The following is a 24,474-nucleotide window of genomic DNA, read 5'->3' as shown; positions in this document are numbered from 1 at the left end:
TTACTAGACTGAATCAAAGGTACTTATCGAGTGCTTACCGTGTGCAGAGCACTGTACTAAGCGCTTGGGAGAGGACAATATAACAGAGTTGGTAGACCTCCCTCCTTCCCTCCTTCCCTCCTTCCCTCCTTCCCTCCTTCCCTCCTTCCCTCCTTCCCTCCTTCCCTCCTTCCCTCCTTCCCTCCTTCCCTCCTTCCTTCCTTCCTTCCTTCCTTCCTTCCTTCCTTCCTTCCTTCCTTCCTTCCTTCCTTCCTTCCTTCCTTCCTTCCTTCCTTCCCTCCTTCCCTCCTTCCTTCCTTCCTTCCTCCCCTCCTCCTTCCCTCCCTTTCCCTTCCTCTTTTCCTCTTTTCCCTTCCTTCCTCCATCCCTCTTACTGTGTGCAGAGCTCCGCACCGAGCACTCGGGAGAGCCCAACGGAGCAATAGACAGACACGTTCCGGTACGATTCCATCGCCCCATCTATAAGATACACGCGTAACCCCGAGCGAAGCGCCGCGCCCGGCGAGGCCCGAAGGGCGCCCTCCCCATCGCCCCAGAGCAGACCAGCCCGGCTGGGAGGTCGGGGCTGGGGGTGACCGGCCGGACGCGGAGGATCCCGTCTTCCCTCCTACCTGCGGCGCAGGAGCCGTCGGAGGCCACGAGGATCTCTCTCTGCTGCTTGCAGGCCGACTGTCTCAGGTAGCATTCGTTCTGGTAGGTGTCTCCGTTGGAGCCGCACACGGGCACGTAGTCACTGGTGCACTGCGGGGCACACGCGCGGACACTCACAGACACGCTCAGACACGCGCAGACACACGCACGCGCTTAACCGACGGAGCCCCCGCAGCCGCGAGCCCCCAGCCCTTCCCTCCTTCTCCGGCGAGCCGGACCCCAGGCCGTTGGTGGCGTCGATTCGGCCTCTACTGTGGGCAGAGAGCCCTGTGCCGGGCACCTCCTGTGGGCAGAGAGCTGTGCCGGGCACCTCCTGTGGGCAGAGAATCCTGTGCTGGGCCCCTACCCTTCTAGTCAATAGTATTTATTGAGCGCTGACTGCGTGCAGAGCACCGGACTAAGCGCTTGGAACGGACGAGTCGGCAACGGATAGAGACCGTCCCCGCCCTCTGACGGGCACACGGTCTAATCGGGGAGACGGGCAGACATGAACGGTGGCGATAAATAGAGTCGAGGGGAAGAACATCTCATAAAAACAATGGCAACTAAATAGAATCAGGGTGATGTACATCTCGTTAAACAAAATAAACAAAATAAACAGGGTGACGAAGGTATATAGTACTAATGATAACGACGATTCCCCCGATTAGACCGTAAGCCCGTCGAAGGGCAGGGACCGTCTCTATCTCCTACCGATCTGTCCGTTCCAAGCGCTTAGTACAGTGCTCTGCGCATAGTAAGCGCTCAATAGATACTATCGAACGAACGATAATAGTTGTGGAATTCGTTAAGCGCTCACCGTGTGCCAGGCCCCGTACTGAGCGCCGGGGTGGATCCAAGCACAGCCGGTCGGACCCGGTCCCCGTCCCACGTGGGGCTCACAGTCTCCGTCCCCGTTTTCCAGATGAGGGAACTGAGAAGTGAAGTGACTCGCCCAAGGTCGCCCAGCAGACAAGCGGCAGAGCCGGGATTAGAACCCACGACCTTCTGACTCCCAGGCCGGGCTCCGGCCAATAGGTCGTGCAGAGGTGCAGAGGACAGTCCGATCAGACCGTGCGCCCGTCAGAGGGCGGGGACCGTCTCTATCTGTTACCGATCTGTCCATTCCAAGCGCTTAGTACGGTGCTCCGCACATAGTAAGCGCTCGATAAATGCTACCGAATGAAAGGACTGTACGGGGCGCCCACTGTCAGCAGAGTACTGTGCCGAACACTTGGTCAGCCAGGGGCTTTTATGTTGCCCTCAGTCCTCGCAAATGAACGTATGCCAGATGTTCAGACCGTTTCCCGTTCTGACTCCTCTTTGAGCAAGCAGCGTGGCTTAGTGGCAAGCACCCGGGCTTGGGAGTCAGAAGGCGTGGGTTCTAATCCCGCCTCCGCCCCGCGTCCGCCCCGTGACCTCGGGCGAGCCGCTTCACTTCTCTGTGCTTCGGTTCCCTCGTCTGGAAAACGGGGATTGAGACGGTGAGCCCCGCGTGGGACGACCCGACGACCTCGTATCCATCCCAGTGCTTAGAACGGTGCTTGGCACGTAGTAAGCGCTTAACGGATACCAGCATTATTATCATTATTTAAGTAATTTTTAAATCCTCCTCCCCTGGGAGCGTGGAAGCTCCTCGAGGGCAGCGATCGGGTCTACCCACTCTACTGTCCTCTCCCAAACGCTCAGTACAGTGCTCTCCGTGCCGTGGCCTGGAAACTCCTCGAGGTCAGGGATCGTGTCAACCAACTCTGTCATCCTGGACTCTCCTAAGCTCCTCGTGCAGCGCTCTGCGGACAGTAAGCGCTCGGTAAGTACCATCGATCGCTGGCTTGATTGGTTGGTGAAAAAAATCAATGTTGAAATAATAATGTTGGTATTTGTTAAGTGCTTACTATGTGCAGAGCACTGTTCTAAGCGATGAGGGAGATCCAGGGTCATCGGGTTGTCCCACGTGAGGCTCACGGTTAATCCCCATTTTACAGAGGAGGGGACTGAGGCCCAGAGAAGCGAAGTGACTCGCCCACGGTCACGCAGCTGACAAATGGCGGGGCCGGGATTCGAACTCATGACCTCGGACTCCCAAGCCCGGGCCCTTTCCACTGAGCCACGCTGCTTCTCACAGCGTGAGAAGGGCACCCGGATTCCTGGGGAGACCCAGAGAAGTGGCCCTCCCCGCCCCCCATCGAAGGAATCAATCAATCAATCGGTCGTATTTATCGAGCGCTTACTGTGTGCAGAGCACTGGACTGAGCATCTGAGAGCGTACCACGCAACAACAGAACAGATTCCTTGCCCCCACGAGTTTACAAACCCACTCGAGCTGTTACTAAATATTCCAGAGTATCCGCGTCCAAAAAGGATATTTTCTTCCCCGCTCAATGTTCTGTAGCATCTCTATCCGAAAAGGACATATTTTCTCCCTCCTCCTCACACACACACACCCCCCCCCTATTTTATAATGGGAATTAGAAAACCTACAGGGGATCATTCTCCTTATTGTTGCATTCGCTAAGAGCTGGTTACGTGCCAAGCACCGTGCTAAACGCTGGGGTAGATACGAGCGGGTTAGGTGAGACGCAGTCCCGGTCCCGTCCGGGCTCCGTCGTCTACGTAGGAGGGGGTGAGGTTTAAGCCCCATCTGACAGATGCGGTAACTGAGGCGCAGAGAAGCGAAGCGACTTGGCCGAGGTCACCCGGCCGCCGAGGGGCGGAGGCGGGATTAGAACCCGGACCCCGTGGCTCCCGGGCCCCGGCTCTCTCCGCCTCGCCGCTTCCGAGCGATCCCAAGATAACGCTACTTTGAGGATTCCTGTCGGTGACTCTCCGTCCCGCACCTGGCCGTTATGCCAGAGATGTGATTATTTCACGATTACGGAGCAGCGGCTGTGCCTCGTTGTTTAATTGAAACAAATGCGACGATCGAGATGATTATTTACCAACGATCACCCCCGTTCAGAACTAAGTACATGATACACAAAAAAACCCCAACAGAAAAACAGCCTGCAGTTCGCTCACCAGATTGAAGTACTGAATCCCGGGCACCGCTTGGGATGGGGAGAGTGATATGAACCGCGTCCCCCCGAGATCCAAAATTTGGAAAATCTACCGCCCCCGTGAATGGCCGCGAAAAGGACGACGAAACGTAAAGCCCAATCGGACGTCCAGTCTGAAGGCGGTCACCGTTCAGGAGCCGGCATGGGAGAGATCACTGTCCGACACCCAGGTAAGTGATATTTTCTCTTGCGCGGACTCTTAATGCAGTAATAACAGCGGCGATGGCTTTTGTTACGCGCTCACCCTGTGTCAAGCACCGTTCTAAGCGCCGGGTCAGATGCAAGACAGTCAGGTCGGACTCCCCGTGTTCATCCCCATTTTACAGATGAGGGAACCGAGGCCCAGAGAAGTCAAGTGACTCGCCCGAGGTCACACAGCAGGCACGTGGCGGAGCCGGGATGAGAACCCGGGTCCTTCTGACCCCCGGGCCGCCGCTCTTTCCGCTGCGCCGATATTTATCCCCTGTGATGGACTCCTGACCGTTAGACTGGACTCTCCCCGTGGGCAAGGGACATGTCTTATATAATCATGATAATGGAAATAATATATTATATGACAGTACGATAATGTGGGTATCTGTTAAGCGCTTACTATGTGCAGAACACTGTTCTAATCCCTGGGGTGGATACAAGGGAATCAGGTCGTCCCACGTGAGGCTCACGGTTAATCCCCATTTTACGGATGAGGTCACTGAGGCCCAGAGAAGCGAAGCGACCGGCCCACAGTCACCCAGCTGACGAGTGGCAGAGCCGGGAGTCGAACCCATGATCTCTGACTCCCAAGCCCGGGCTCTTTCCACTGAGCCACGCTGCTTCTCTAACGAAGTAATAATGTAATCATGATAACGATGATAATAACAAGATATGTGGCATTTGCTAAGTTACTATGTGCCAAGCACACAAATAATATACACAAAATAAAACATATTTATAATTGTATAATAAATGAAATTAATAATACATTATACAGAATAATAATGTAATGATAATAATAATACTTGTGGTATCTGTTCATAATAATAATGTTGGTATTTGTTAAGCGCTTACTAGGTGCAAAACACTGTTCTAAGCGCTGGGGTAGACACAGGGGAATCAGGTTGTATATATGTTGGTATTTGTATTTGTTAAGCGCTTACTAGGTGCCGAGCACTGTTCTAAGCGCTGGGGTAGACACAGGGGAATCGGGTTGTCCCACGTGGGGCTCACGGTCTTCATCCCCATTTTACAGATGAGGGAACTGAGGCCCAGAGAAGTGAAGTGACTCGCCCACAGTCACCCAGCCGACGAGTGGCAGAGCCGGGATTCGAACTCATGAGCCCTGACTCCCAAGCCCGGGCTCTTTCCACGGAGCCACGCTGCTCCCACAATAATAACGTTGGTATCTGTTAAGCGCTTAGTACGTGCCGAGCACTGTTCTAAGCGCTGGGGGAGACCCAGGGGAATCGGGTTGTCCCACGTGGGGCTCCCGGTCTTCATCCCCATTTGACAGATGAGGGAACCGAGGCATAGAGAAGTGAGGCGACTCGCCCACAGTCACCCAGCTGACGAGTGGCGGGGCAGGGATTCGAACCCGTGACCTCTGACCTCCAAGCCCGGGTTCTTTCCACTGAGCCAAAGCGCTCGATAAATACTATCGGACGAATGACTCCCAGGCCTGGGGTTTACCACTAAGCCACCCTGCTCCGTTGCACTAAGCGCCGGGGTAGAGGCCAGTTAGGCTGGACGCGGTCCCTGTCCCTCCTGGGGCTCCCGGTCCTAACCCCCCTTTCACGGATGAGGCGACCGAGGCCCGGAGAAGTGAAGGGACCCGTCCAAGGTCACGCAGCGGACACGTAGTAGAATCGGGATCAGAATCCAGGTCCTTCTGACTCCCGGGCCTGGGGTTTAGCCACTAAGCCATCCTGTTCCGTTGTCCTGAGCGCCGGGGTAGATGCCGGTTAACCAGGCTGGACGCGGTCCCTGTCCCGCCTGAGGCTCCCGGTCCTAACCCCCCCTTTTACGGATGAGGCGACCGAGGCCCGGAGAAGTGAAGTGACTCTTCCAAGGTCACACAGCAGACAAGTGGCGGAGCCGGGGCGAGAACCTAGGTTTTTCTGACTCCCAGGCTCTGGGCCACGCTGCTTCTTCCCAGGCGGGCCGGGGGAAGCGCCTCCGGGCCGCCGCCGCCGCCCCCCCTCCCCCCCCCCCCGGCAGGTCAGAGCGGCCCCCTCGGGCCAGGCCGCCGCCCCCGCCACCCCCGAGACCCCCCGAGCTCCCCCGGACCACCGGGAGGGATGGGCTCTCTACCGGAGGCTTTCTTAACTGGGCAGGGCCCCCGTTGTCCTTTCCCAAGCGCTCGGCGCAGTCCCGGGCGCTCCCTAGGCGCTCAAGAGCTGCCTTGATGGATGGAAGGATCGATCTCTCTCCCCACCTGGCATATTTATTGATTTCTCTCCACGCCTCTCTCCCCCTCTAGACCGTCAACTCACTGCTTACCCTTTTTAAGTTGTTCATATTTATCGTGGAGAAGCAGCGGGGCTCGGCGGAAAGAGCCCGGGCTTGGGAGTCATTCATTCAGTAGTATTTATCGAGCGCTTACTATGTGCAGAGCACTGGACTGAGCGCTTGGAATGGACAATTCGGCGACAGGTAGCGACAGTGGGCCGCGGGGTCTAATCCCGGCTCTACAACCTATCGGCTCGGTGACGTCGGGCAGGTCACTTCGCTTCTCTGGGCCTCGGTGACCTCATCTGCAAAATGGGGAAGAAGACGGTGAGCCCCACGTGGGACGACCTGATCTCCCTGTATCTCTCCCAGTGCTTAGAACGGTGCTCGGCACATGGTGAGCGCTTGACAAATACCATCATCCTCATTAATATTATCATTATTATTATTGTATTGGGGAAGCAGCGCGGCTCGGTGGAAAGGGCCCGGGCTTCGGAGTCAGAGGTCACGGGTTCGACTCCCGGCTCTGCCACTCGTCGGCTGGGTCACTGCGGGCGAGTCACTTCACTTCTCTGGGCCTCGCTTCTCTCATCTGTAAAATGGGGATGAAGACCGGGAGCCTCACGTGGGACAACGTGATGACCCTCTATCTCCCCAGCGCTTAGAACGGTGCTCGGCACATAGTAGGCGCTTAACGGATACCAACCTTATTATTGTTATTATCTGTTCGGCCTTGTATTGTCCTCTCCCAAGCGCTTCGTACGGTGCTCCGCACGCAGTAAGCGCTCAACACATGCGATCGAATGAACGAACGAACGAAAGGGTGGACGCTCCGTGCGCGGAAGCAGGAAACACGTCGGGGCGTATCCTTCAACTTGCCAAGAGGTCGGTGCATTTCCAGGTGCTCGGTACACTGTCGGGTGCTCAGCGCACTTTGTGGCATTCATCCGGGGCCCGGTCAAAGCTACGGATTTATTGTTTCAGCCACCTCTTTCTCCCGTGAGATCGTAAGCGCACGGCCCAGCGGAAAGGGCTCAGACGTGGGATTTAGAGGACCCGGGTTCTAATCCTGTCTCCGCCTCTTGCCCGTCGTGTGACCTCGGGCAAGTCATTCAGTTTGTCCGTGCCGCAGACCCTTCCTGGGGGGGGGGAGGAGGGCAGGGGTCTCCTCCCCGTTTTACAGAGGAGGACGCTGAGGCCCAGAGAAGCGAGGTAAAGCGACTCGCCCGGGGTCACCCAGCAAGCCGCTGGCGGGGTGGGGACGACGATGACGATGAAGCGGCGCGGCTCAGTGGAAAGAGGCCGGGCTCGGGAGTCGGAGGTCATGGGTTCGAATCCCGCCCCCGCCACTTGGCAGCTGGGTGACTGTGGGCGAGTCCCTTCACTTCTCTGGGCCTCGGTGACCTCATCTGGAAAATGGGGATGAAGGCCGTGAGCCTCGCGTGGGACCCCCCGATGACCCTGTACCTCCCCCGGCGCTTAGAACGGGGCTCGGCACACAGCAGGCGCTTAACAGATACCGATATTGTTATTATTACGACGATGATGAAGAAGATGACATCCAGAGGCACAGTGGCCTGCAGGAAAGGGCCCGGGGCCTGGGAGTCAGGAGGATTCGGGTTCTAATCCCAGCTCCGCCACCTGTCCGCCGGGTGACCTCGGGCAAGTCGCTTCACTTCTCTGGGCCTCAGTGTCCTCCTCTTTAAAATGGGGATGAAGATCCTGAGTCCCATCTGGGACGGGGACTGTCCCACCTGGTGACCCCCTAACTGCCCCAGCACTCGGTACAGTACGCTTGGCCCATAGCAAGTGCTTAACCAATTCCATAAATATAAATAGATCCGTATATCGTGAACCTCCCCACCCCTAGAGGAGCAGCGCGGCTCAGTGGAAAGAGCCCGGGCTTGGGAGTCAGAGGTCGCGGGTTCAAATTCCGGCTCTGCCCCTTGTCAGCTGCGTGACCGTGGGCAGGTCACTTCCCTTCTCTGTGCCTCAGTTACCTCATCTGTAAAATGGGGATTAACTATGAGCCTCACGTGGGACAACCTGATCACTATGTATCTACCCTAGAGCTTAGAACAGTGCTCTGCCCACAGTAAGCGCTTGAACAATACCGAAATTATCGTTATTATTATTTCTTTCGATTTTACAATCTGCCGCATTGGCTGTGTTGGCTTTTTCACAGTTTCCATAATTGATGACTGAGCTGTAACCATCATCTTCCGGGGCTGTAAAACCAAAGGAAATGACCGCTGCGGGGGCTGTGAGATCTCGCCTGCTGGATGGTCCAGGTTTGGGGGTCTGGGGGGGTCGGGGGTATGGGGGTCTGGGGGCCTGGGGGGCCTGGGGGTCTGGGGGCTTGAGGACCTGGGGGTCCGGGAGCCTGAGGGCCTGGGGGTCTGGGGGTCTAGGGGTCTAGGGGCCTGGGGTTCTGGGGGTCTGGGGGCCTGGGGGCCTGGGGGTCTGGGGGCCTGGAGTGGGGTAGGGAGGGGGGCATCTGCTCCACAAAGAGGGACTTTGGCCCCAGCTGGGCTCGGCCGGGCTTCCGCCCCACACGCTTCGCTTCTGCCTCTGGGCCGGGGGCCTCGGGTCTCGCGCCTCGGCCTCCCTGCTGACGCTGACGGTGACTCAGGCCGGGCCAGTAAGAGGCCGGGGCCGGGGCCGGGGCCGGGGCCGGGGCCGGGCCGCCCGGAGGCTGAGCCCGGGCCGGTCGCAAGTCGGGGCCGGGCCGCGCGGAGGCCGGGGCCGGGGCCGGGCTCCGGGCATCCGAACCGGGGCGAGAAATACGTTTGTTTGTATGGCGTTTCGACCGGCCTCAAATTCCAGTGTCGCCTGACTGACTGAAAGCGGCAGTAATAATAATTGTGGTATTTGCTAAGTGCTTACTATGTGCCAGGCACTGTGCTAAGCACCAGGGCGGATCCAAGCAAATGGGGTTGGACAGAGTCCATGTCCCACGTGGGGCTCACGGTCTCGATCCCCGTCTTGCCGTTGAGGTCACGGAGACCCAGAGAAGTGAAGCGACTTGCCCGGGGTCACCCAGCAGACCAGCGGCAGAGCCGGGATTGGAACCCATGACCTTCTGACTTCCAGGCCCGGGTTCTAGCCGCCACGCCGTGCTGCTTCGACCCCGACGACGGCAGGCTTCCTCCAGACGCGGACAGATGAGACGGATGGCCACTTGCCCTTCGTCACGATGCTGAGCGAAGGTCAATCCGATCCATCGGGGCATTCGCTGAGCGCCTGCAGCGTGCAGAGCGCTGTACTGAGCACTTGGGAGAGGACAAGAGAAGACGGCTAAGGTCCGTTTGGAACCGCCCGAAAATCGGGTTGGTTGACGACAGTGGAGACGGTTGGTCAAATGGATGGTGACTCCACATAGCCTGGAACCTCCTCGAGGGCAGGGACCGTGTCTACTAATTCATTCGATCAGATTTTTGAGCCCTTACTGTGTACGGAGCACTGTACTAAGCGCTTGGGAGAGGACCTGTTTGCTATTGTCTTCATGAGACGTCCATCCCCTCGATTCTATTTATCGCTATCGTTTCCGTCCGTCCGTCTCCCCCGATCGGACCGTGCGCCCGTCGGAGGGCAGGGACCGTCTCTATCCGTTACCGGTCTGTCCATTCCAAGCGCTCGGTACAGTGCTCTGCACATAGTAAGCGCTCAGTAAATACTATTGAATAAATACTATCGAATGAATGACCATACGACAGTAAACCGACGCATTCCCTGCCCACGAGGAGAGCAGCGTGGCTCAGGGGAAAGAACCCGGGCTTGGGGGTCACAGGGCATGGGTTCGAATCCCGGCTCTGCCACGTGTCAGCCGGGTGACGGTGGGCGAGTCACTTCGCTTCTCTGGGCCTCAGTGACCTCATCTGGAAAATGGGGATTAAGTCTGTGAGCCTCACGTGGGACAACGTGATGACCCTGTATCTCCCCCAGCGCTTAGAAGAGTGCTCGGCACATAGTAGGCGCTTAACAGATACCAACGTTATTATTATTATTATCATTACTGTGCTCTCCAAAGAGCTCTGCACAACGCTCTGCACAAAATAGACAGCAATCTCTCAGCACAGTGCTCCGCTTGTGGGGCATCGTAAGCCCTTTGAGGGCAGGGATCGTGCCTACTGATTCAACTGTCCTCTCCCAAGCGCTCAGTACAGCGGCGTGGCTTAGTGGAGAGAGCCCAGGTCACGGGTTCTAATCCCGCCTCTGCCACTTATCGGCTGCGTGACTTTGGGCACGTCGCTTCACCTCTCTGTGCCTCAGCGACCTCATCAGTAAAATGGGGATGAAGACGGTGAGCCCCACGCGGGACAGCCTGATGAACCTGTATCTATTCCGGCGCTTAGAACAGTGCTTGGCACAGAGTAAGCGCTTAACCAAGACCATCCTCATCATCACCCTGCACACAGTCGACCGGAAGCTCCTCGAGGGCAGAGATCGCGTCTACTAATTCTTTTGTCCTCTTCCAAGCGCTTAGTGCAAGGCCCGGATGAAAGTTCCTCACGGGCAAGGATTGTGCCTACTAACACTGTCGTACTCTCCCTAACGCTCAGTACAGCGGCGGGGCTCGGTGGAAAGAGCCCGGGCTTGGGCGTCAGAGGTCGTGGGTTCTAATCCCGGCTCCGCCGCTTGCCAGCTGTGTGACTGTGGGCAGGTCACTTCACCTCTCTGTGCCTCGGTTCCCTCATCTGTAAAATGGGGATGAAGACTGGGAGCCCCACGTGGGACAACCTGATTACCCTGTATCTACTCCAGCGCTTAGAACGGTGCTCTGCACATAGTAAGCGCTCAATAAATACCACCGTTATTATTCTCTGGGCCTCGGTGTCCTCATCTGTAAAATGGGGATTAAAACTGTGAGCCCCATGTGGGACCACCTGATCACCTCGTATCCCCCAGCGCTTAGAACGGCGCTCTGCACATAGTAAGCGCTTAACAAATACCACCGTTATTATTATCATTACCACAGTGCCCCGCGCACAGTAGCCGCTGGGTAAATCCGACCGTCCGGCCAACGACAGAGCGGGTTCAACCTCGGCATTTCGCGCTCAGATCTGTGAAAAAGGAGCAAGTTAAAAGCCCAGGCCACGCCGGCGGCCACCAGCCCGGACGGACGGGCCGGCCGGGGAGACCGGGAGCCCCGTGTGGGCCGGGGATCGGGTCCGACTCGTTCATCTTGTATCCACCCCAGCGCTTAGGACAGCGCCGGGCCCCGAGTGGGCGCTTAACACTTGTCAGTCCGTCAGCGGTATTTATTGAGCACTTACTACGTGCGGAACGCCGCACGGAGCGCCCGGGAGAATCCGCTGCAACGGAAGTAGCGGACACGTTCAGTGGCCGTTCCGAACTTACGGTCTCGAGGACCGTAACGTATCATTACTCGTATTATCATCACCGTGACCTGCGAGCGACTCTATCGTATGATATCTTCCTATGGGTCTGGTAGCTCGTATCCCCCCCAGCGCTCAGTACAGTGTCTGGCACCCAGTAAGTACTCAACAGATACCAGAATTATTATTATTATTGTTAAAGTATTCCGTATACGGCAAGCATTCAATAATTTTTTAAAGGTATTAAATGCTTACTATGTGCCAGGCACCGTACTGCAGTCCCTGTCGTTCGTTCGACAGTATTTATTGAGCGCTTGCTACGTGCAGAGCACTGAACTAAGCGCTTGGAAGGTACAAATCGGCGACAGGTAGAGACGGTCCCCGCCCTTCGACGGGCGCACGGTCTGATCGACTGGGACTCCCAGTCTTCATCCCCATTTTACAGAGGAGGGACCCGAGGCCCAGAGAAGCGAAGCGTTTCGCCGACGGTCACACGGCAGACAAGTGGCGGAGCCGGGATTAGAAGCCAGGTCCCGCTGACTCCCGGGCCCGGGCCCGGGCTCTCCGGCCGGGGGGAGTGCTCCGTCTGGGGTCTGTGGGGCGGAGGGCGTCCGTCTCCGCCGCCCGGGTCGACCGGTCCGTGACGTTATCAAGCAAAAACCCCTCCCTCTGGGCTTCCGAGCCGTCCATCCCCTCAGCCCCTTCTACCTCACCTCCCTTCTCTCCTCCCCCCTCTCGGCGCGCACGCTCCGCTCCCCCGCCTCTGCTCACCTCCTCACCATCTCTCGTTGGCTCCCGTCCCGCCGTCGACCCCCGACCCACGTCCCACCTCCGACCCGGAACGCCGTCCCCCCTCGTCTCCGCCAAACTCACTCTCTTCCCCTCTTCAAAGCCCTCTTGAGAGCTCACCTCCTCCGGGAGGCCTGCCCGGACTCAGCCCCCCCATTCCTCCGCTCCTCCTCCCTCCCCATCTCCCCGACTCCCTCCCTCTGCTCTACCCACCCCTGTTCCTCAGCACTTGGGTACCTGTGTATCTATCTATAATTCTATTTCTTCGTACTGATGCCTGTTCACTCCTTTTGCTGTCTGTCTCCCCGCCTTCTAGACTGTCAGCCCGCTGTGGGCAGGGATCGTCCCTCTCGATTGCCCAATTGTGCTTTCCAAGCGTCTAGTCCAGTGCTCCGCACACAGCAAGCGCTCAATAAATACGATCGAATGACGAACGAACGCGGGCAAGGAGCCGTTGGACCTTTCTGTCCCGCGTTCCGCTGGTCCACCACCACGTGGGCAAGGAACCGGGCGGGCAGTCCTCCAAACATCCGACTGGCCCCGCGACCACCCGGGGAAGACCCGGCGGGCCCCTCCGTCGCACCTTCGACCGACCCTCCACCGCACGGGCAACGGGCCAGAGGGGCCTCTCCGTCGCGTATTCGACCGGTCCGCGGCCGCCCGGGCAAGGGACCGACGGGCCTCTCCGTCCCGCTTTCGACCGGTCCGCGACCCCGCGGGCAAGGGACCGACGGGCCCTTCGGTCACGCATCCGACCGGTCCGCGACCCCGCGGCCGAAGAACGGACGGGCCTCTCGGTCGCGCGTCTGACCGGTCCGCGATAACGCGGGCAAGGGATCGACGGGTTTCTCCGAGGCACGCCGGGCCGGTCCGTGACCCCGCGGGCCAGGAACCGAGCGGCCTCTCCGTCGCACGTTCGTCCGGTGGGCGACCGCGAGGGACGGACGGGCTTCTCCGTCACGTCTCCGACGCTTCGGACCCGCCCCCGACCCGAGGGTCCGGATGGGGCGTCCTCGGGTCGGGACCGCCCGAGGCCTCGCCGCCCACCGCCCCGTCCACGCGGCCCGGCGCCCGCGGCCTCCTGGGGAGTCCCGACTTTCCGCCCGGAAACCGGCTCGGAGCAAATCCCCGGCCCCTCGCCGGTCGGGGAGAGTCACCCGCGGGGCCGGGGCCGGGCTCGGACCCCCGGACCCCCGGTCCCCTCAGCCCCATCCGAGTCTTCCAGCTGCCCTGGCGACCGGCCAGTAGCGTGCCGGGAGAGACACCCGCGGGGGATTCGGTGAAGCCGATCGGCCACGTGGCTCAGTGGGAAGAGCCCGGGCTTGAGAGTCAGAGGTCACGGGTCCTAATCCCGGCTCCAGCTCCGCCACCTGTCAGCTGTGTGACTTCGGGCAAGTCACTTCAGTTCTCTGTGCCTCGGTGACCTCATCTGTGAAACGGGGATCAAGACTGGGAGCCCCACGTGGGACGGCCTGATCACCTTGTATTTCCCAGCGACTGAAACAGTGCTTTGCACGTAGTGAGCGCTTAACAAATACCATCATTATTATTATTATCACCGAGGGATTGCTCGGCTCCCTCGTCGGTGGGGGCCGCGGCCCCGGCGGCCTGACGGCGGTGACTTCTTCGGAGAAGCCGGTTGGGGCCGCTACGGGGCAGGACCGTTGGCCAACGTATAGGTGGCTAGAACATATAGACGGCTAGAACCTATAGCCAGACCGCTATAGGGGACTCCCTTGTGACAAGGAGATGTGGAGATTGTAAACCGAATCAGAATCTAGACCGTAAACTCCTCCAGGGCAGGGACCGTGTCATTGTTGCCTAGTGGGCAGAGCACAGGCCCGGGAGTCAGCAGGACCCGGGTTCTAATCCCCACTCCGCCACACGTCTGCTGTGTGACCTTGGGCAAGTCACTTCACTCCTCCGGGCCTCGGCTACCTCATCTGTCAAATGGGGAGTAGGAGAGCGAGCTCCATGTGGGACAGGGGGTTCGCTCAACCCGATTAACTCGCATCTACCCCAGTGCTTAGAATGGTGCTAGGCGCGTAGGAAGCGCTTAACGAGTACCGTCATTAGTATTATTATTACTAACTGGACTGGACTCTCCCAAGAGCTCGGTCCGGTGCTCTGCGCACAGCAGACTGTAAACTCTTTGAGGACGGGGATTGTTTCTATTCATTTCTCTTGTTCTCTCCAAACGCTCAGTCCAGTGTTCTGCCCAGAGTAAACTGTCAGCTCCTCGAGGGCAGGGATCGTGTCTGCTAACTCTATTGTCCTTTCCCAAGCGTTCAGTTCAGCGCTCTGCCCACAGTAGGTCGTAAACTCCTTGAGGGGAGGGATCGAGTCTACTTAAGTTTATCGTCCTCTCCCAAGCGCTCAGTCCGGTGCTCTGTGTATAGTGGACTGTAAGCTTCCAGAGGGCAGGGATTATGTCAACTAACTCTATCGTCCTCTCCCAAGCGCTCAATACAGTGTTCTGCACCCGGTAAGCGTTGGATAAATACCACTGACCGATGCGGCCACGCTAAGGAGAAGCAGCGTGGCCTCGTGGCCAGAGCACGGGCCTGGGAGTCAGGAGGAACTGGATTCTAATCCCGGCTCCTCCACCTGCCTACTGGATGACCTTGTGCAAGTCACTTCACTTCTCTGTGCCTCAGTTCCCTCATCTGTAAAATGGGGATTCAGACTGGGAGCCCCATGTGCGACAGGGACTGGGTCCAACCCGATTTGCTTGTCTCCACCCCAGGGCTTAGGACGGTGCCTGGCACATAGTGAGCGCTTAACAAATACCCCAGTTATTATTATTTAGGCGCTCCTTAGCCTGGGCCTGCACCCCAGTGGCCCGGAGGAAAGGTCCGGTTTTAGGGGACCCCTGAGCACGGCTCATCCCCCACAGAGCCGAACTGCTCTGGGCTCCGGACACTAGGGATTCAACGTCTCTTCTCCCTCCCGCTTCGACGGTGAACCTCGTGGGGGAAGCAGCGTGGCTCAGTGGAAAGAGCCCGGGCTTCGGAGTCAGACAGAGGTCATGGGTTCGACTCCCGGCTCCGCCGCTTGTCAGCGGCGGGACCGTGGGCGAGTCACTTCACTTCTCTGTGCCTCGGTTCCCTCATCTGTAAAATGGGGATTAACCGTGAGCCTCAGGTGGGACGACCCGATGACCCTGCATCTACCCCAGCGCTCAGAACGGTGCTCGGCACATAGTAAGCGCTTAACAGATACCAACGTTCTTCTTCTTATTATCCGCAAGCTCAGCCCCCCTCCCCACTGGCCCCCCGAGCGGCGCCACCGTCCACCACCCCCGGCGGGGCCAGATTCGGGGTCCGTCTCGGCGTCCGGGGTTACCACATCCCGCCGGGGCCCCGGCCTCCCTTCGGCTGTGTCGGCCCCCGTCTCAGTGAGCTCTGGCCCGATCTGAAGGTCCGTTCTTGACCAGAGAGTTGAGCTGAGGTGCACTCCACTCCACCGGCCCGCTGAGCGACCCTGGCCAAGTCGCTGAACCGCTCTGGGCCTCAGTTTCCTCCTCCGGACACTAGGGATTCAATGCCTCTTCTCCCTCCCGCTTCGATGGTGAGCCTCGTGGGGGACAGGGACTATATCTGGCCCAATGACTTGTACTTACCCCAGCACTTAGAACGATGCTTGACACATAATACGTGCTTAGCAAATACGATAACAATAGTAATAATGATCATAACAATAATGAAATCCCCATTCTTCGTCCTTCTTATACCGGGAGTCCTAAGTGGGGCAGGGACTGTGCCTGGTCTGATTCTTCATTCATTCCTTCAATCATATCTATTGAGCGCTCACTGTGGGCAAAGCACCGTACTAAGCGCTTGGGAGAGGACAGTATAATAATGATAATAATGTTGGTATTTGTTAAGCGCTTACTGTGTGCAGAGCACCGTTCTAAGCCCTGGGGGAGATAACAGGGTCATCGGGTTGTCCCACGTGAGGCTCACGGTCTTCATCCCCAGTTTACAGATGAGGTCACTGAGGCCCAGAGAAGTGAAGTGACTCGCCCACAGTCACACAGCTGCCAAGTGGCGGAGCCGGGATTCGAACCCACGACCTCTGACTCCCAAGCCCGGGCTCTTTCCACTGAGCTACGCTGCTTCTCCGACCACACACAGACACATTCCACGCCCACAACTAGCTCACAGCCTGGGGGGGGGGGGATATAATTTGTGTCACTTCACTTCTCCGGGCCTCAGTTACCTCACCTCAAAATTGGGGATCGAGACTGTGAGCCCCACGTGGGACAGGGATTGCGTCCATCCTGATTTGCTTGGGTCGCACCCCAGCGCTCAGCACAGTGCCTGGCACATAGTAAGTGCTTAACAAATACCATCATCATTATTATTATTATTATTATTTATCCCAGTGTTTAGAACAGCGACCGGCACATAGTAAGCGCTTAACAGACACAATGATAACAATAACAGTGATATTATCCCCTCTCTTTCTTCCTCTTCCAGCCTTGAGCCACCCAACCGCCCCTCAGCCCAGGACTCCGATCATCCCGTATCCACCGGGGCGCTCGGCACAGTGCTTACCTTAGAAAGACCTCTTAATAACGATCGGATTTTTACGATCAGATCTCGGGGTCGTGAAAGCACCCCGGAATCCCGAAAGGATCCCCCCATTCTGGATGGAAAGGAAGACGGAGAGAAGAAGAGGGGTCTCCACGACGCTCGCGGAGGCGTCGAACTGAACGCGTGCTAGAGGGCACCTCCTTTCACGTGGGTAGTACCTTTATCCGTCTGGATGCCTGGGGTTTTATTTTTTAAACTGGTATCTGTTCGGTGCTTACTCTGTGCCGGGCACTGGACTAAGCGCTGGGTTTAAGCGAATGCAATGTAGGATGGGTGTCCCCCCCCCCCCCCCCGGGCACCGCGGGTTGTGGGCATCCTTGGGGGCTGCCTTGAATCTCCTCATTCGTTCAGAGCCAGGCCCGGGGCCCAGAGGCATCGCAGTCGGAGCCTTGGCTCACGCCTGGCATCGTGCCATCCAGGCCCGCCCCCGGCCTCTCCGAGGAGACTCCGTCGACTCTCCGGCCAGCTGTTCCCCTGCTTTCGGACGCTCCCTCCCTCCTCCCCTTGACCCCCGATCCCCGGCGTCTCCGCCCGACGAGACCCCCGAGGCCCAGGCTCAGCCGGGAGACCCCCGCCCGGCCCCTTTCCCTTCCGCCGTCCGCCCCTCCGGAAAGGGAAGGAGGGAGATCTCGGGCCTCTGACCTTGAACTGGCAGACGCAGGTGACGCTGTCTCCGATCCTGAGGCATTCCCCGTCGAATTTACAGGTGTTGGTGTCGCAGAGGAAGAGGTCGTTCTCTCTGTCATCGAAACCTCGGATTCAAAGAGAGAAATCCCCTCAGCCTCGGGCGCCGGCAGGCAGACTCCAGGACCACATCTCTGCCCTCCGCCACCCTCCCCGACAGGCCTCGGTTCCCGTGAGGGACAGACCGCCTCTTTTCCCGCCGGGGCCCCCCGGGCCCAGAAGGGCCCCGGCTCTTCAAAACCACCATTTTTGTGTGGTTTTTTTTTAAACATTTCACGGTATTTCTAAAGCGCCTGCTACGTGCCGGGCACCGTACTGAGCCCCGGGGTAGATACGAGTTCATCAGGTCCCTGACCCACGTGGGGTTCACAGTCTTAATCCCCATTCTACAGATGAGGTCACCGAGGCACTGGGAAGTGCACGGCCTCGCCCAAGGAAACGATGATGATAATAATAATAATGATAATTGCGGTATTTTTTAAGTGCTTACTACGTGCCAGGCACTGTACTAAATTCTGGGGTAGATACCAGTTAATCGGGTCAGACGCGGGCCCTGTCCCACATGGGGTTCACAGTCTTAATCCCCATTTTACAGATGAGGTCACCGAGGCACTGGGAAGTGCAGCGCCTTGCCCAAGGAAACGATAATGATAATAATAACTGTGGTATTTTTAAGTGCTTACTACGTGCCAGGCGTTATACTAAATTCTGGGGTAGATACCGGGAAATCAGGATAGTCACAGTCCCTGTCCCACGTGGGGTTCACAGTCTTAATCCCCATTTTACAGATGAGAGAAATGAGGCCCAGGGAAGCGCGGTGCCTTGCCCACGGTATTATTAATAATAATAATAATAATAATAATAATAATAATAACCATCGTGGTATTTCTTAAGCGCTTACTATGTGCCAGGCACCGTACAAGCTCTGGGGTAGATACCAGTTAACGAGGTTGAACCCAGTCCCCGTCCCACGTGGGGCTCACGGTCTTAATCCCCACTAACCGGAGGAGGGAACCGAGGCCCAGAGAAGCGAAGCGACTGGCCCGAGGTCACACAGCAGACAAGTGGCGGAGCCGGGATCAGAACCCAGGTCCTTCTGACCCTCAGGCCCGGGCTCCGTCCGCTAAACCACGCGGCTTCTCAACCGTCGACTACATCCGCTCCGCCCCCGGCTCCCATCGATCCATCAGTCCGTCGGCGGTGCTTATCGAGCGCGCTTGCTGGGTGCAGAACACTGTCCTAAGCGCTTGGGAGAGAACGACAGAGTGGGTAGACACGCTCTCTGCCCACAGCGAGCTTACGGTCTCCCGGCTCTTCTCCCCCCATCCGTTCGCATCTCTGCCTCCGGAGTCCCGGTCTGCCGCATCGTACTCTCCCGGGCGCTTAGCACGGCGCTCTGCACACGGTAAGCGTTCAACGAGTACGATCGAACGCACGATGAACGAACGAAAGGCCGGGGGGAGTCCGTGCCCTCCGACCCCTCCCCGCCCCGGGAGCCCGGGCTCGGCGCGGCCTCTCGGCCGGAGCCTTCCCGGCGGACGACAAAGCAGAGCTGCGGTCGGCTCGTTACGGGCAGGGAACGCGTCTGCCAATTCCCCGGCGTCGCGCTCTCCCAAGCGCCTGGCACAGCGCTCCGCACGGCGCGCGCTCTCGACAAACGCCCGCCGATCGATGATTGACCGCGAAGGACAAAGGCCCGGTTGCCCTTCCGGGGTTGCGGCCTGCCTGATTCCAAGGGAGATGGATGACCCGATCCAGGGAGCGGGGAGCGGAGCGACAGGCCTTCCCTCCGGCCTCTCCCGCCCGTCCACCGGCCTCGGAGCCTTCTCCGGCCACCCCGACCGGCCCCGTCCCCCACGGGGCCCCGCTCTCCTAGCCGGGCCGTCCCGCCTCCGTGGCGAGATACGACTCGAAACGGCTACATTCGGCTCCCGACCACACGAAGACTCGATCCTCTCGATTCGTACGTCGCTCCCTCTAGCCCCGGATATTCCGGACCCGGCTTTCCAGGATCGTACGTGGAGGGGTGTGGGTGACGGCGCCGGTGTGTGCGTGAGAGAGAGAAGACCGTGCGCGTGCGAGCCCGTGTGCCTGAGAGCCTACGCGTACGTAGGTGCGAGAGTGTTTGTGTGTGTCTGAGAGTGCATCTGAATTCGAGAGTGGGTGCGCGCAGTTGAGAGTGGAGGTGCGAAAGCGCGCGTGTGCGTGTGTCTGAGAGTGTACGTGAGGATGTCTATTTGAGAGCTCGTGCGTACGTGGCAGGGCGTGTGTCAGAGCGTTTGCGAGAAGAGGGGGAGAGGGCGTGTGTGCGAGCGTGCGTCTGAGAGTGTAGGCGCGTTTTAACGCGCGTGTCCGAGCGCGTAGGGGTATGTGAGAGCGAGGGGGTCCCAGTGCCCGTGAACGTACACGTCCGAGACCACAGGCGTCTGTGAGATCGCGTGCGGACGCGCGAGTCGGCCAGGTGAGTTCAAAGGGAGGCCGGGGGGGCCGGCCGGCCCTTGTCGGCATCGAGGGGGTCCCGCTCCGGGTCCGAAGGTGACGGGACCCCGGCGGCGGTCAGTGGCCACGGGAGGCCCGACCACCCGGGGGTGCGCCGGCCTGCCCCGTCCGGATCTCGGGGGTCTCCGAGCGGGAAGGTTTTCTGGCTGGGGGGAGGAGGGGGATGGCCCGCGTCGCCGGCCGGACACCCGGGCCGGTCCTTCTCGGGGCGTCGTGCGTGCGGGGGGGCGGGGTGGGAGGGCCGGAGGCACGCCCGGAAGGCTGATCCAGGGAGTGCGACGCCCCCTTCCCCTCTTCCCCCCTTCCCCTAGGCTCTGCCCGCTTCCACAGATGGCTGCTCCGAGAAGGCCAAGGGGACCGGGGGTGGGGGCGAGGGCGGGTCACAGGCCACCAAGCCATCTTGACCCCTCGCTCCGGGGGGCCCGAGGGAGAGGAGAGGCGGAAAGGGAGGGAAGGAGGAAGAGGGGGCCGGAGGCCCAAGAGACGGGAAGGGGGGGGGGGGTCCGGCGGGGAGAAGCACTAGGGGCTCGGCCGTGCCGGCGCCCTCTGCCCGGTTCCTGGCCTGTGGGCGACCGCCGGGGCGGGGACGGGGAGAAAGGAAGAGCCGGAGATAGGGAGAAGGGGTTGGGGTGGGGGGACGGGGAGAGAGACTGAGAGATAGGGAGGGGGGAGAGACAGAGAGACAGAGACACAGGAGGAGGGGCAGGGGGCGAGAGGGAGACGGGGGCAGGGGAGAGGGAGGCAAGGGGAGGAGGGGCTCTCTCTCCCTCTCCCTCTCCCTTCCCGTCTCTCCCTCTCCGTGTCTCAGGGAGAGGGGGTGGGGGGAGAGAGAGACTCAGAGATAGGGAGGGGGAGAGACAGAGAGACAGAGAGACAGGAGGAGGGGCAGGAGGTGAGAGGGAGACGGGGGAGGGGGGAGGGAGGCGGGGGGAGGTGGGGCTCTCTCTCCCTCTCCCTTTCTGTCTCTCCCTCTCTGTGTCTTCCTTTCCCTCTCTGTCTCTGCCTCTCCCTGTCTCTCCCTGTCCCTGTCCGTCTCTCCCCCTCTTTCGACGTCTCCTCTGTCTCTCCCTCTCTGGGAATCCTTCTCTGCCTCTCCCTCTCTGTCTCTTTCTCTCCCTCCCCGTGTCTTCTTCTCCGTCTCTCCCCCTCCGTGTCTCCTTCTCTGCCTCTCCGCCTCTTTCTCTCCCTCTCCGTGTGTGTGTGTCTCTCTCTCTCTCTCCCCCTCTCTGTGTCTCCCTCCGTCTCCGGGTCTCTGCCCGTGTGGGTGTCTCTCTGCAGGTGGGCCTCGCCGTAGGGGCGGGTTTTGCGGGGCTGGGCTTGGGGAGGCCCGTGGGAGCGGGGGGAGGGAGGTGGGGAGGCCGGGATGGAGGGAGGCCGGCCGGCCTCTCCGGGCCTCTCCGGGCCTCTCCGGGCCTCTGTCTCTCCGCAGCCCCCCGCCCCCCACTTTTTTGGCTCCCCGAAGTTATTTAACTTTTCTCTGCAAGTTCCAGGGGGCTCCCGGGGGTCCGGCTCCCGGCCGGTTCGGGGGCAGCGAAGACCCCCGGAGGGAAAGGCCGGACCCCATCCCCCCCCGACCCCGGCCCCATGCCCCCCGACGGCGGGGAGAGGGCCCGGACCCAGAATCGCAACCCAACCGTCAGTCCGTCCGCCATCTGCAGCTGGAGTGAGCCCTTACTGTGTGCACAACACTGTGCTCAACGAACGACAGCCCCCACCCCCCGCCCCCGCCCCCCCCACACACAGAAACACACACACACACACACACTTCTCTCTCGGGTGGTGGGGCCGCGGAGGTGGGATGGAGATAGGCTGGGATGGGGACGGAGATAGGGTGGGATGGGGACGGAGATGGGATGGGATGGGATGGAGATGGAGATGGGATGGGAACGAGAGGGGATGGGGGAGGAGATGGGATGGGAAGGAGATGACGGGATGGGGAAAAAGATGGGATGGAAGTAGGGAGGAGAAGGGGGATGGGGACGGAGACGGGGTGGGAACGAGATGGGATGGGAGGGAGGGAGGGAGGGTGGAGAAGGGGGATGGGGACGGAGGCGGGATGGCGAGGAGGTGGGATGGGGGAGGAGATGGGATGGGGAAGGAGATGGGATGGGTCGGAGGTAGGCCGGAGAAGGGGGATGGGGACGGAGGTGGGATGGGGGAGGGGGTGGGATGGGATGGGATGGAGGTAGGTTGGGGAACGGGGATGGGGACGGAGATGGGATGGGATGGGATGGAGGTAGGGCGGAGAACGGGGATGGGGACGGAGATGGGATGGGATGGGATGGAGGTAGGGTGGAGAACGGGGATGGGGACGGAGATGGGATGGGATGGGATGGGATGGAGGTAGCGTGGAGGAAGGACGAGGGCCGGAGGGCTGGCTGGGGCTGGAGACGGTCCGGGCCCGGGGCCTGGGGGGGCGGTGAGGGGGGAGGAGGGGAGGGGAGAGGGGAGTGGGGTCGGGGGGTCTTACCGGAGCAGTTCCAGCCCGTGGGGGTCTGGCAGTCGCTGAGGGAGGCCGGGAAGGCCACGAGTTTCCCGGGGCGGGCGAGGAGCAGGAGCAGGGCCAGCGGCGGCAGCAGGAGGGCCAGCGGCGGGCAACCCCGGGCCGGGCCCGCCGACCCCCGCCGCGGGGGCGGCCCGAGACCCATGGCCCCCCCGAGGCCCGGCACCGGCGCCGGGACGAGGACCGGGAGGACGAGGACGAGGACGAGGAGGACCCGGAGGAGGAGGACCGGGAGGAGGAGGATCAAGAGGAGGAGGACGAGGACGAGGACCCGGAGGAGGAGGACCCGGAGGAGGAGGAGGAGGCGGGAGGGTCGGCGGCCCCAGGCTCTGGCGGTCGGGGTCGGGGGGTCGGTGCGGTGGGCGGGGGGCTGCGGGGTCACTGAGCATCCCGGGAGCCCCGGAGGCCCAGGCGGAGGCCGAGGGGGAGGCCGGGGCGGAGGCCGCCGGCGGAGCAGGGGGAGGACCGGCCCGGGGACCGGCAGGAGGACCGGCCCGGGGACCGGGACGGGGACCGGGAGGAGGCCCGGGGGGAGGCCCGGGAGGCGGAGGAGGAGGAGGAGGAGGCTCGGTGGCAGGCGCAGCCCGGGCGGGCCGGTCCCGGCATGATCCCCGGCGGCGGGGGGCTCAGCAAGGGCTCGACGCCCCGCGGGGCGGCGGCTGCGGGGTCCGAGGCGGGGCCGGGGGGGCGCGGGCCGCCATCCGGGGAGGGCCGGGGGGGAGGACCGCCGCCACCAGGAGGAGGAGGAGGAGGAGGAGGAAGGGGAGGCTGGGGGGTGGGGGGCGTGGGGGGCGTGGGGGGGGGGGGGGAGGTCAGCGCGCCCCTCGGCCCGGCAGCCGCCTCTCCCGCCCGGCAGCCCGCATCCGTCTGCCTGCCGCCGCCCGGGGGAGGACCGGCCGGGGGAGGGACGGACGGAGGGATGGAGAGGCAGGGAGGGACTGGGAGGGACTGGGAGGGAGGGAGGGAGGGGCTGGGAGGGTTGGGGGGGGGGGGGGGACGGTGGGCGGGGGCAGCGGCCGGTCCTTCGCCCGGCGGGGTCACGTGTCCGGGGCGGGGCGGGGGGCGCCGAGGCGGGGGGAGGGGCGGACCGCCGCCAGCACAGCCTCCCATTGGTGGAGCGGGATGCAGGACGAGCGGGGAGGAGGAGGATGAGGGAGGAGGAAGGAAGGAACGAAGGAGAGGACGAGGGAGAGGAGGAGGAGGAGGAGGAGGAGGATGGGCTGGTGCGGCCCCGGCCCCGGGGATGGCGCTGGGGGGGCGGGGCGGGGGTCCTCGGGAGGCAGACGGGGGGGGGGGCGTCGGGGTGTGTGTGTGTGTGTGTGTGTGTGTGAGAGAGACCGCGGGACCCCGGGGAAGGAAGGCAGCCTCCCCCCGGGGGCGGGGGCTCTGGGGGCTCCGGGGGCTCCGGGGGTCTGGGGGACTGGGCTTAGTTCAGTGCTCTGCACACAGTAAGCGCTCAATAAATACTATTGAATGAATGAATGACTGGGGGGAGGGGGTCTGGGAGGGGTCTCAGTCCCCCCCGGGGGCCGCCAACCCCTTCAGGAGCCCGCAGAGCTGCGGCTGCTCCCGCCACCCCCGGGGGGAGGGGGAGGGGGGGCCCGCCCATCCGACACCCGCCCCTTCCCCCCCTCCTCCTCCCCCCCCCAGACCCGCCCCTTCCCCATCCCCATCCCCATCCCCATCCCCATCCCCATCCCCCCCCCCCCCCACCCCGTTATCCCAGGACTCAGAGGCCGGCGGGGGTCGGGGCCGGGGGGGAGAGGGAGATGGGGATGGAGACGGAGGGGGGACAGGAGGAGGAGGAGGACGAGACGGGGGAGAGAGACGGAGGAGGCAGGACAGAGATGGGGAGAGAAGGAGGAGATGGAGGGGAGGCAAGAAGGAGGAGGGGAATTAGGGGATCGGGAGAGAACGAGAAGGAGAAAGAAGAGGAGGAGGAGGAGGAGGAG

General features: G+C 60.9%; 1 protein-coding gene across 1 annotated transcript in view; it reads right to left on the bottom strand.

Annotated features, from left to right (window-relative positions):
• Positions 1-22,773, bottom strand: part of TMEFF2 (transmembrane protein with EGF like and two follistatin like domains 2) — a 51,079-nt gene extending 28,306 nt beyond the window's left edge. The window contains exons 1-3 of the mRNA XM_029069005.2: positions 22,490-22,773; positions 17,479-17,588; positions 612-741 (exon numbers count right to left, since the gene is read on the bottom strand). Of these exons, the coding sequence (XP_028924838.1) occupies positions 612-741; positions 17,479-17,588; positions 22,490-22,667 (418 nt within the window). The 5' untranslated portion in view covers positions 22,668-22,773. The remainder of the gene's footprint in view (positions 1-611; positions 742-17,478; positions 17,589-22,489) is intronic.
• Between the last annotated feature and the right edge of the window lie 1,701 nt (positions 22,774-24,474).

The sequence above is a fragment of the Ornithorhynchus anatinus genome, chromosome 7, assembly GCF_004115215.2.
Source record: "Ornithorhynchus anatinus isolate Pmale09 chromosome 7, mOrnAna1.pri.v4, whole genome shotgun sequence".
Lineage (NCBI taxonomy): Eukaryota > Metazoa > Chordata > Mammalia > Monotremata > Ornithorhynchidae > Ornithorhynchus > Ornithorhynchus anatinus.
The sequence above is the reverse complement of the archived record's forward strand: the minus strand, read 5'-3'. Positions and strand labels throughout refer to the sequence as shown.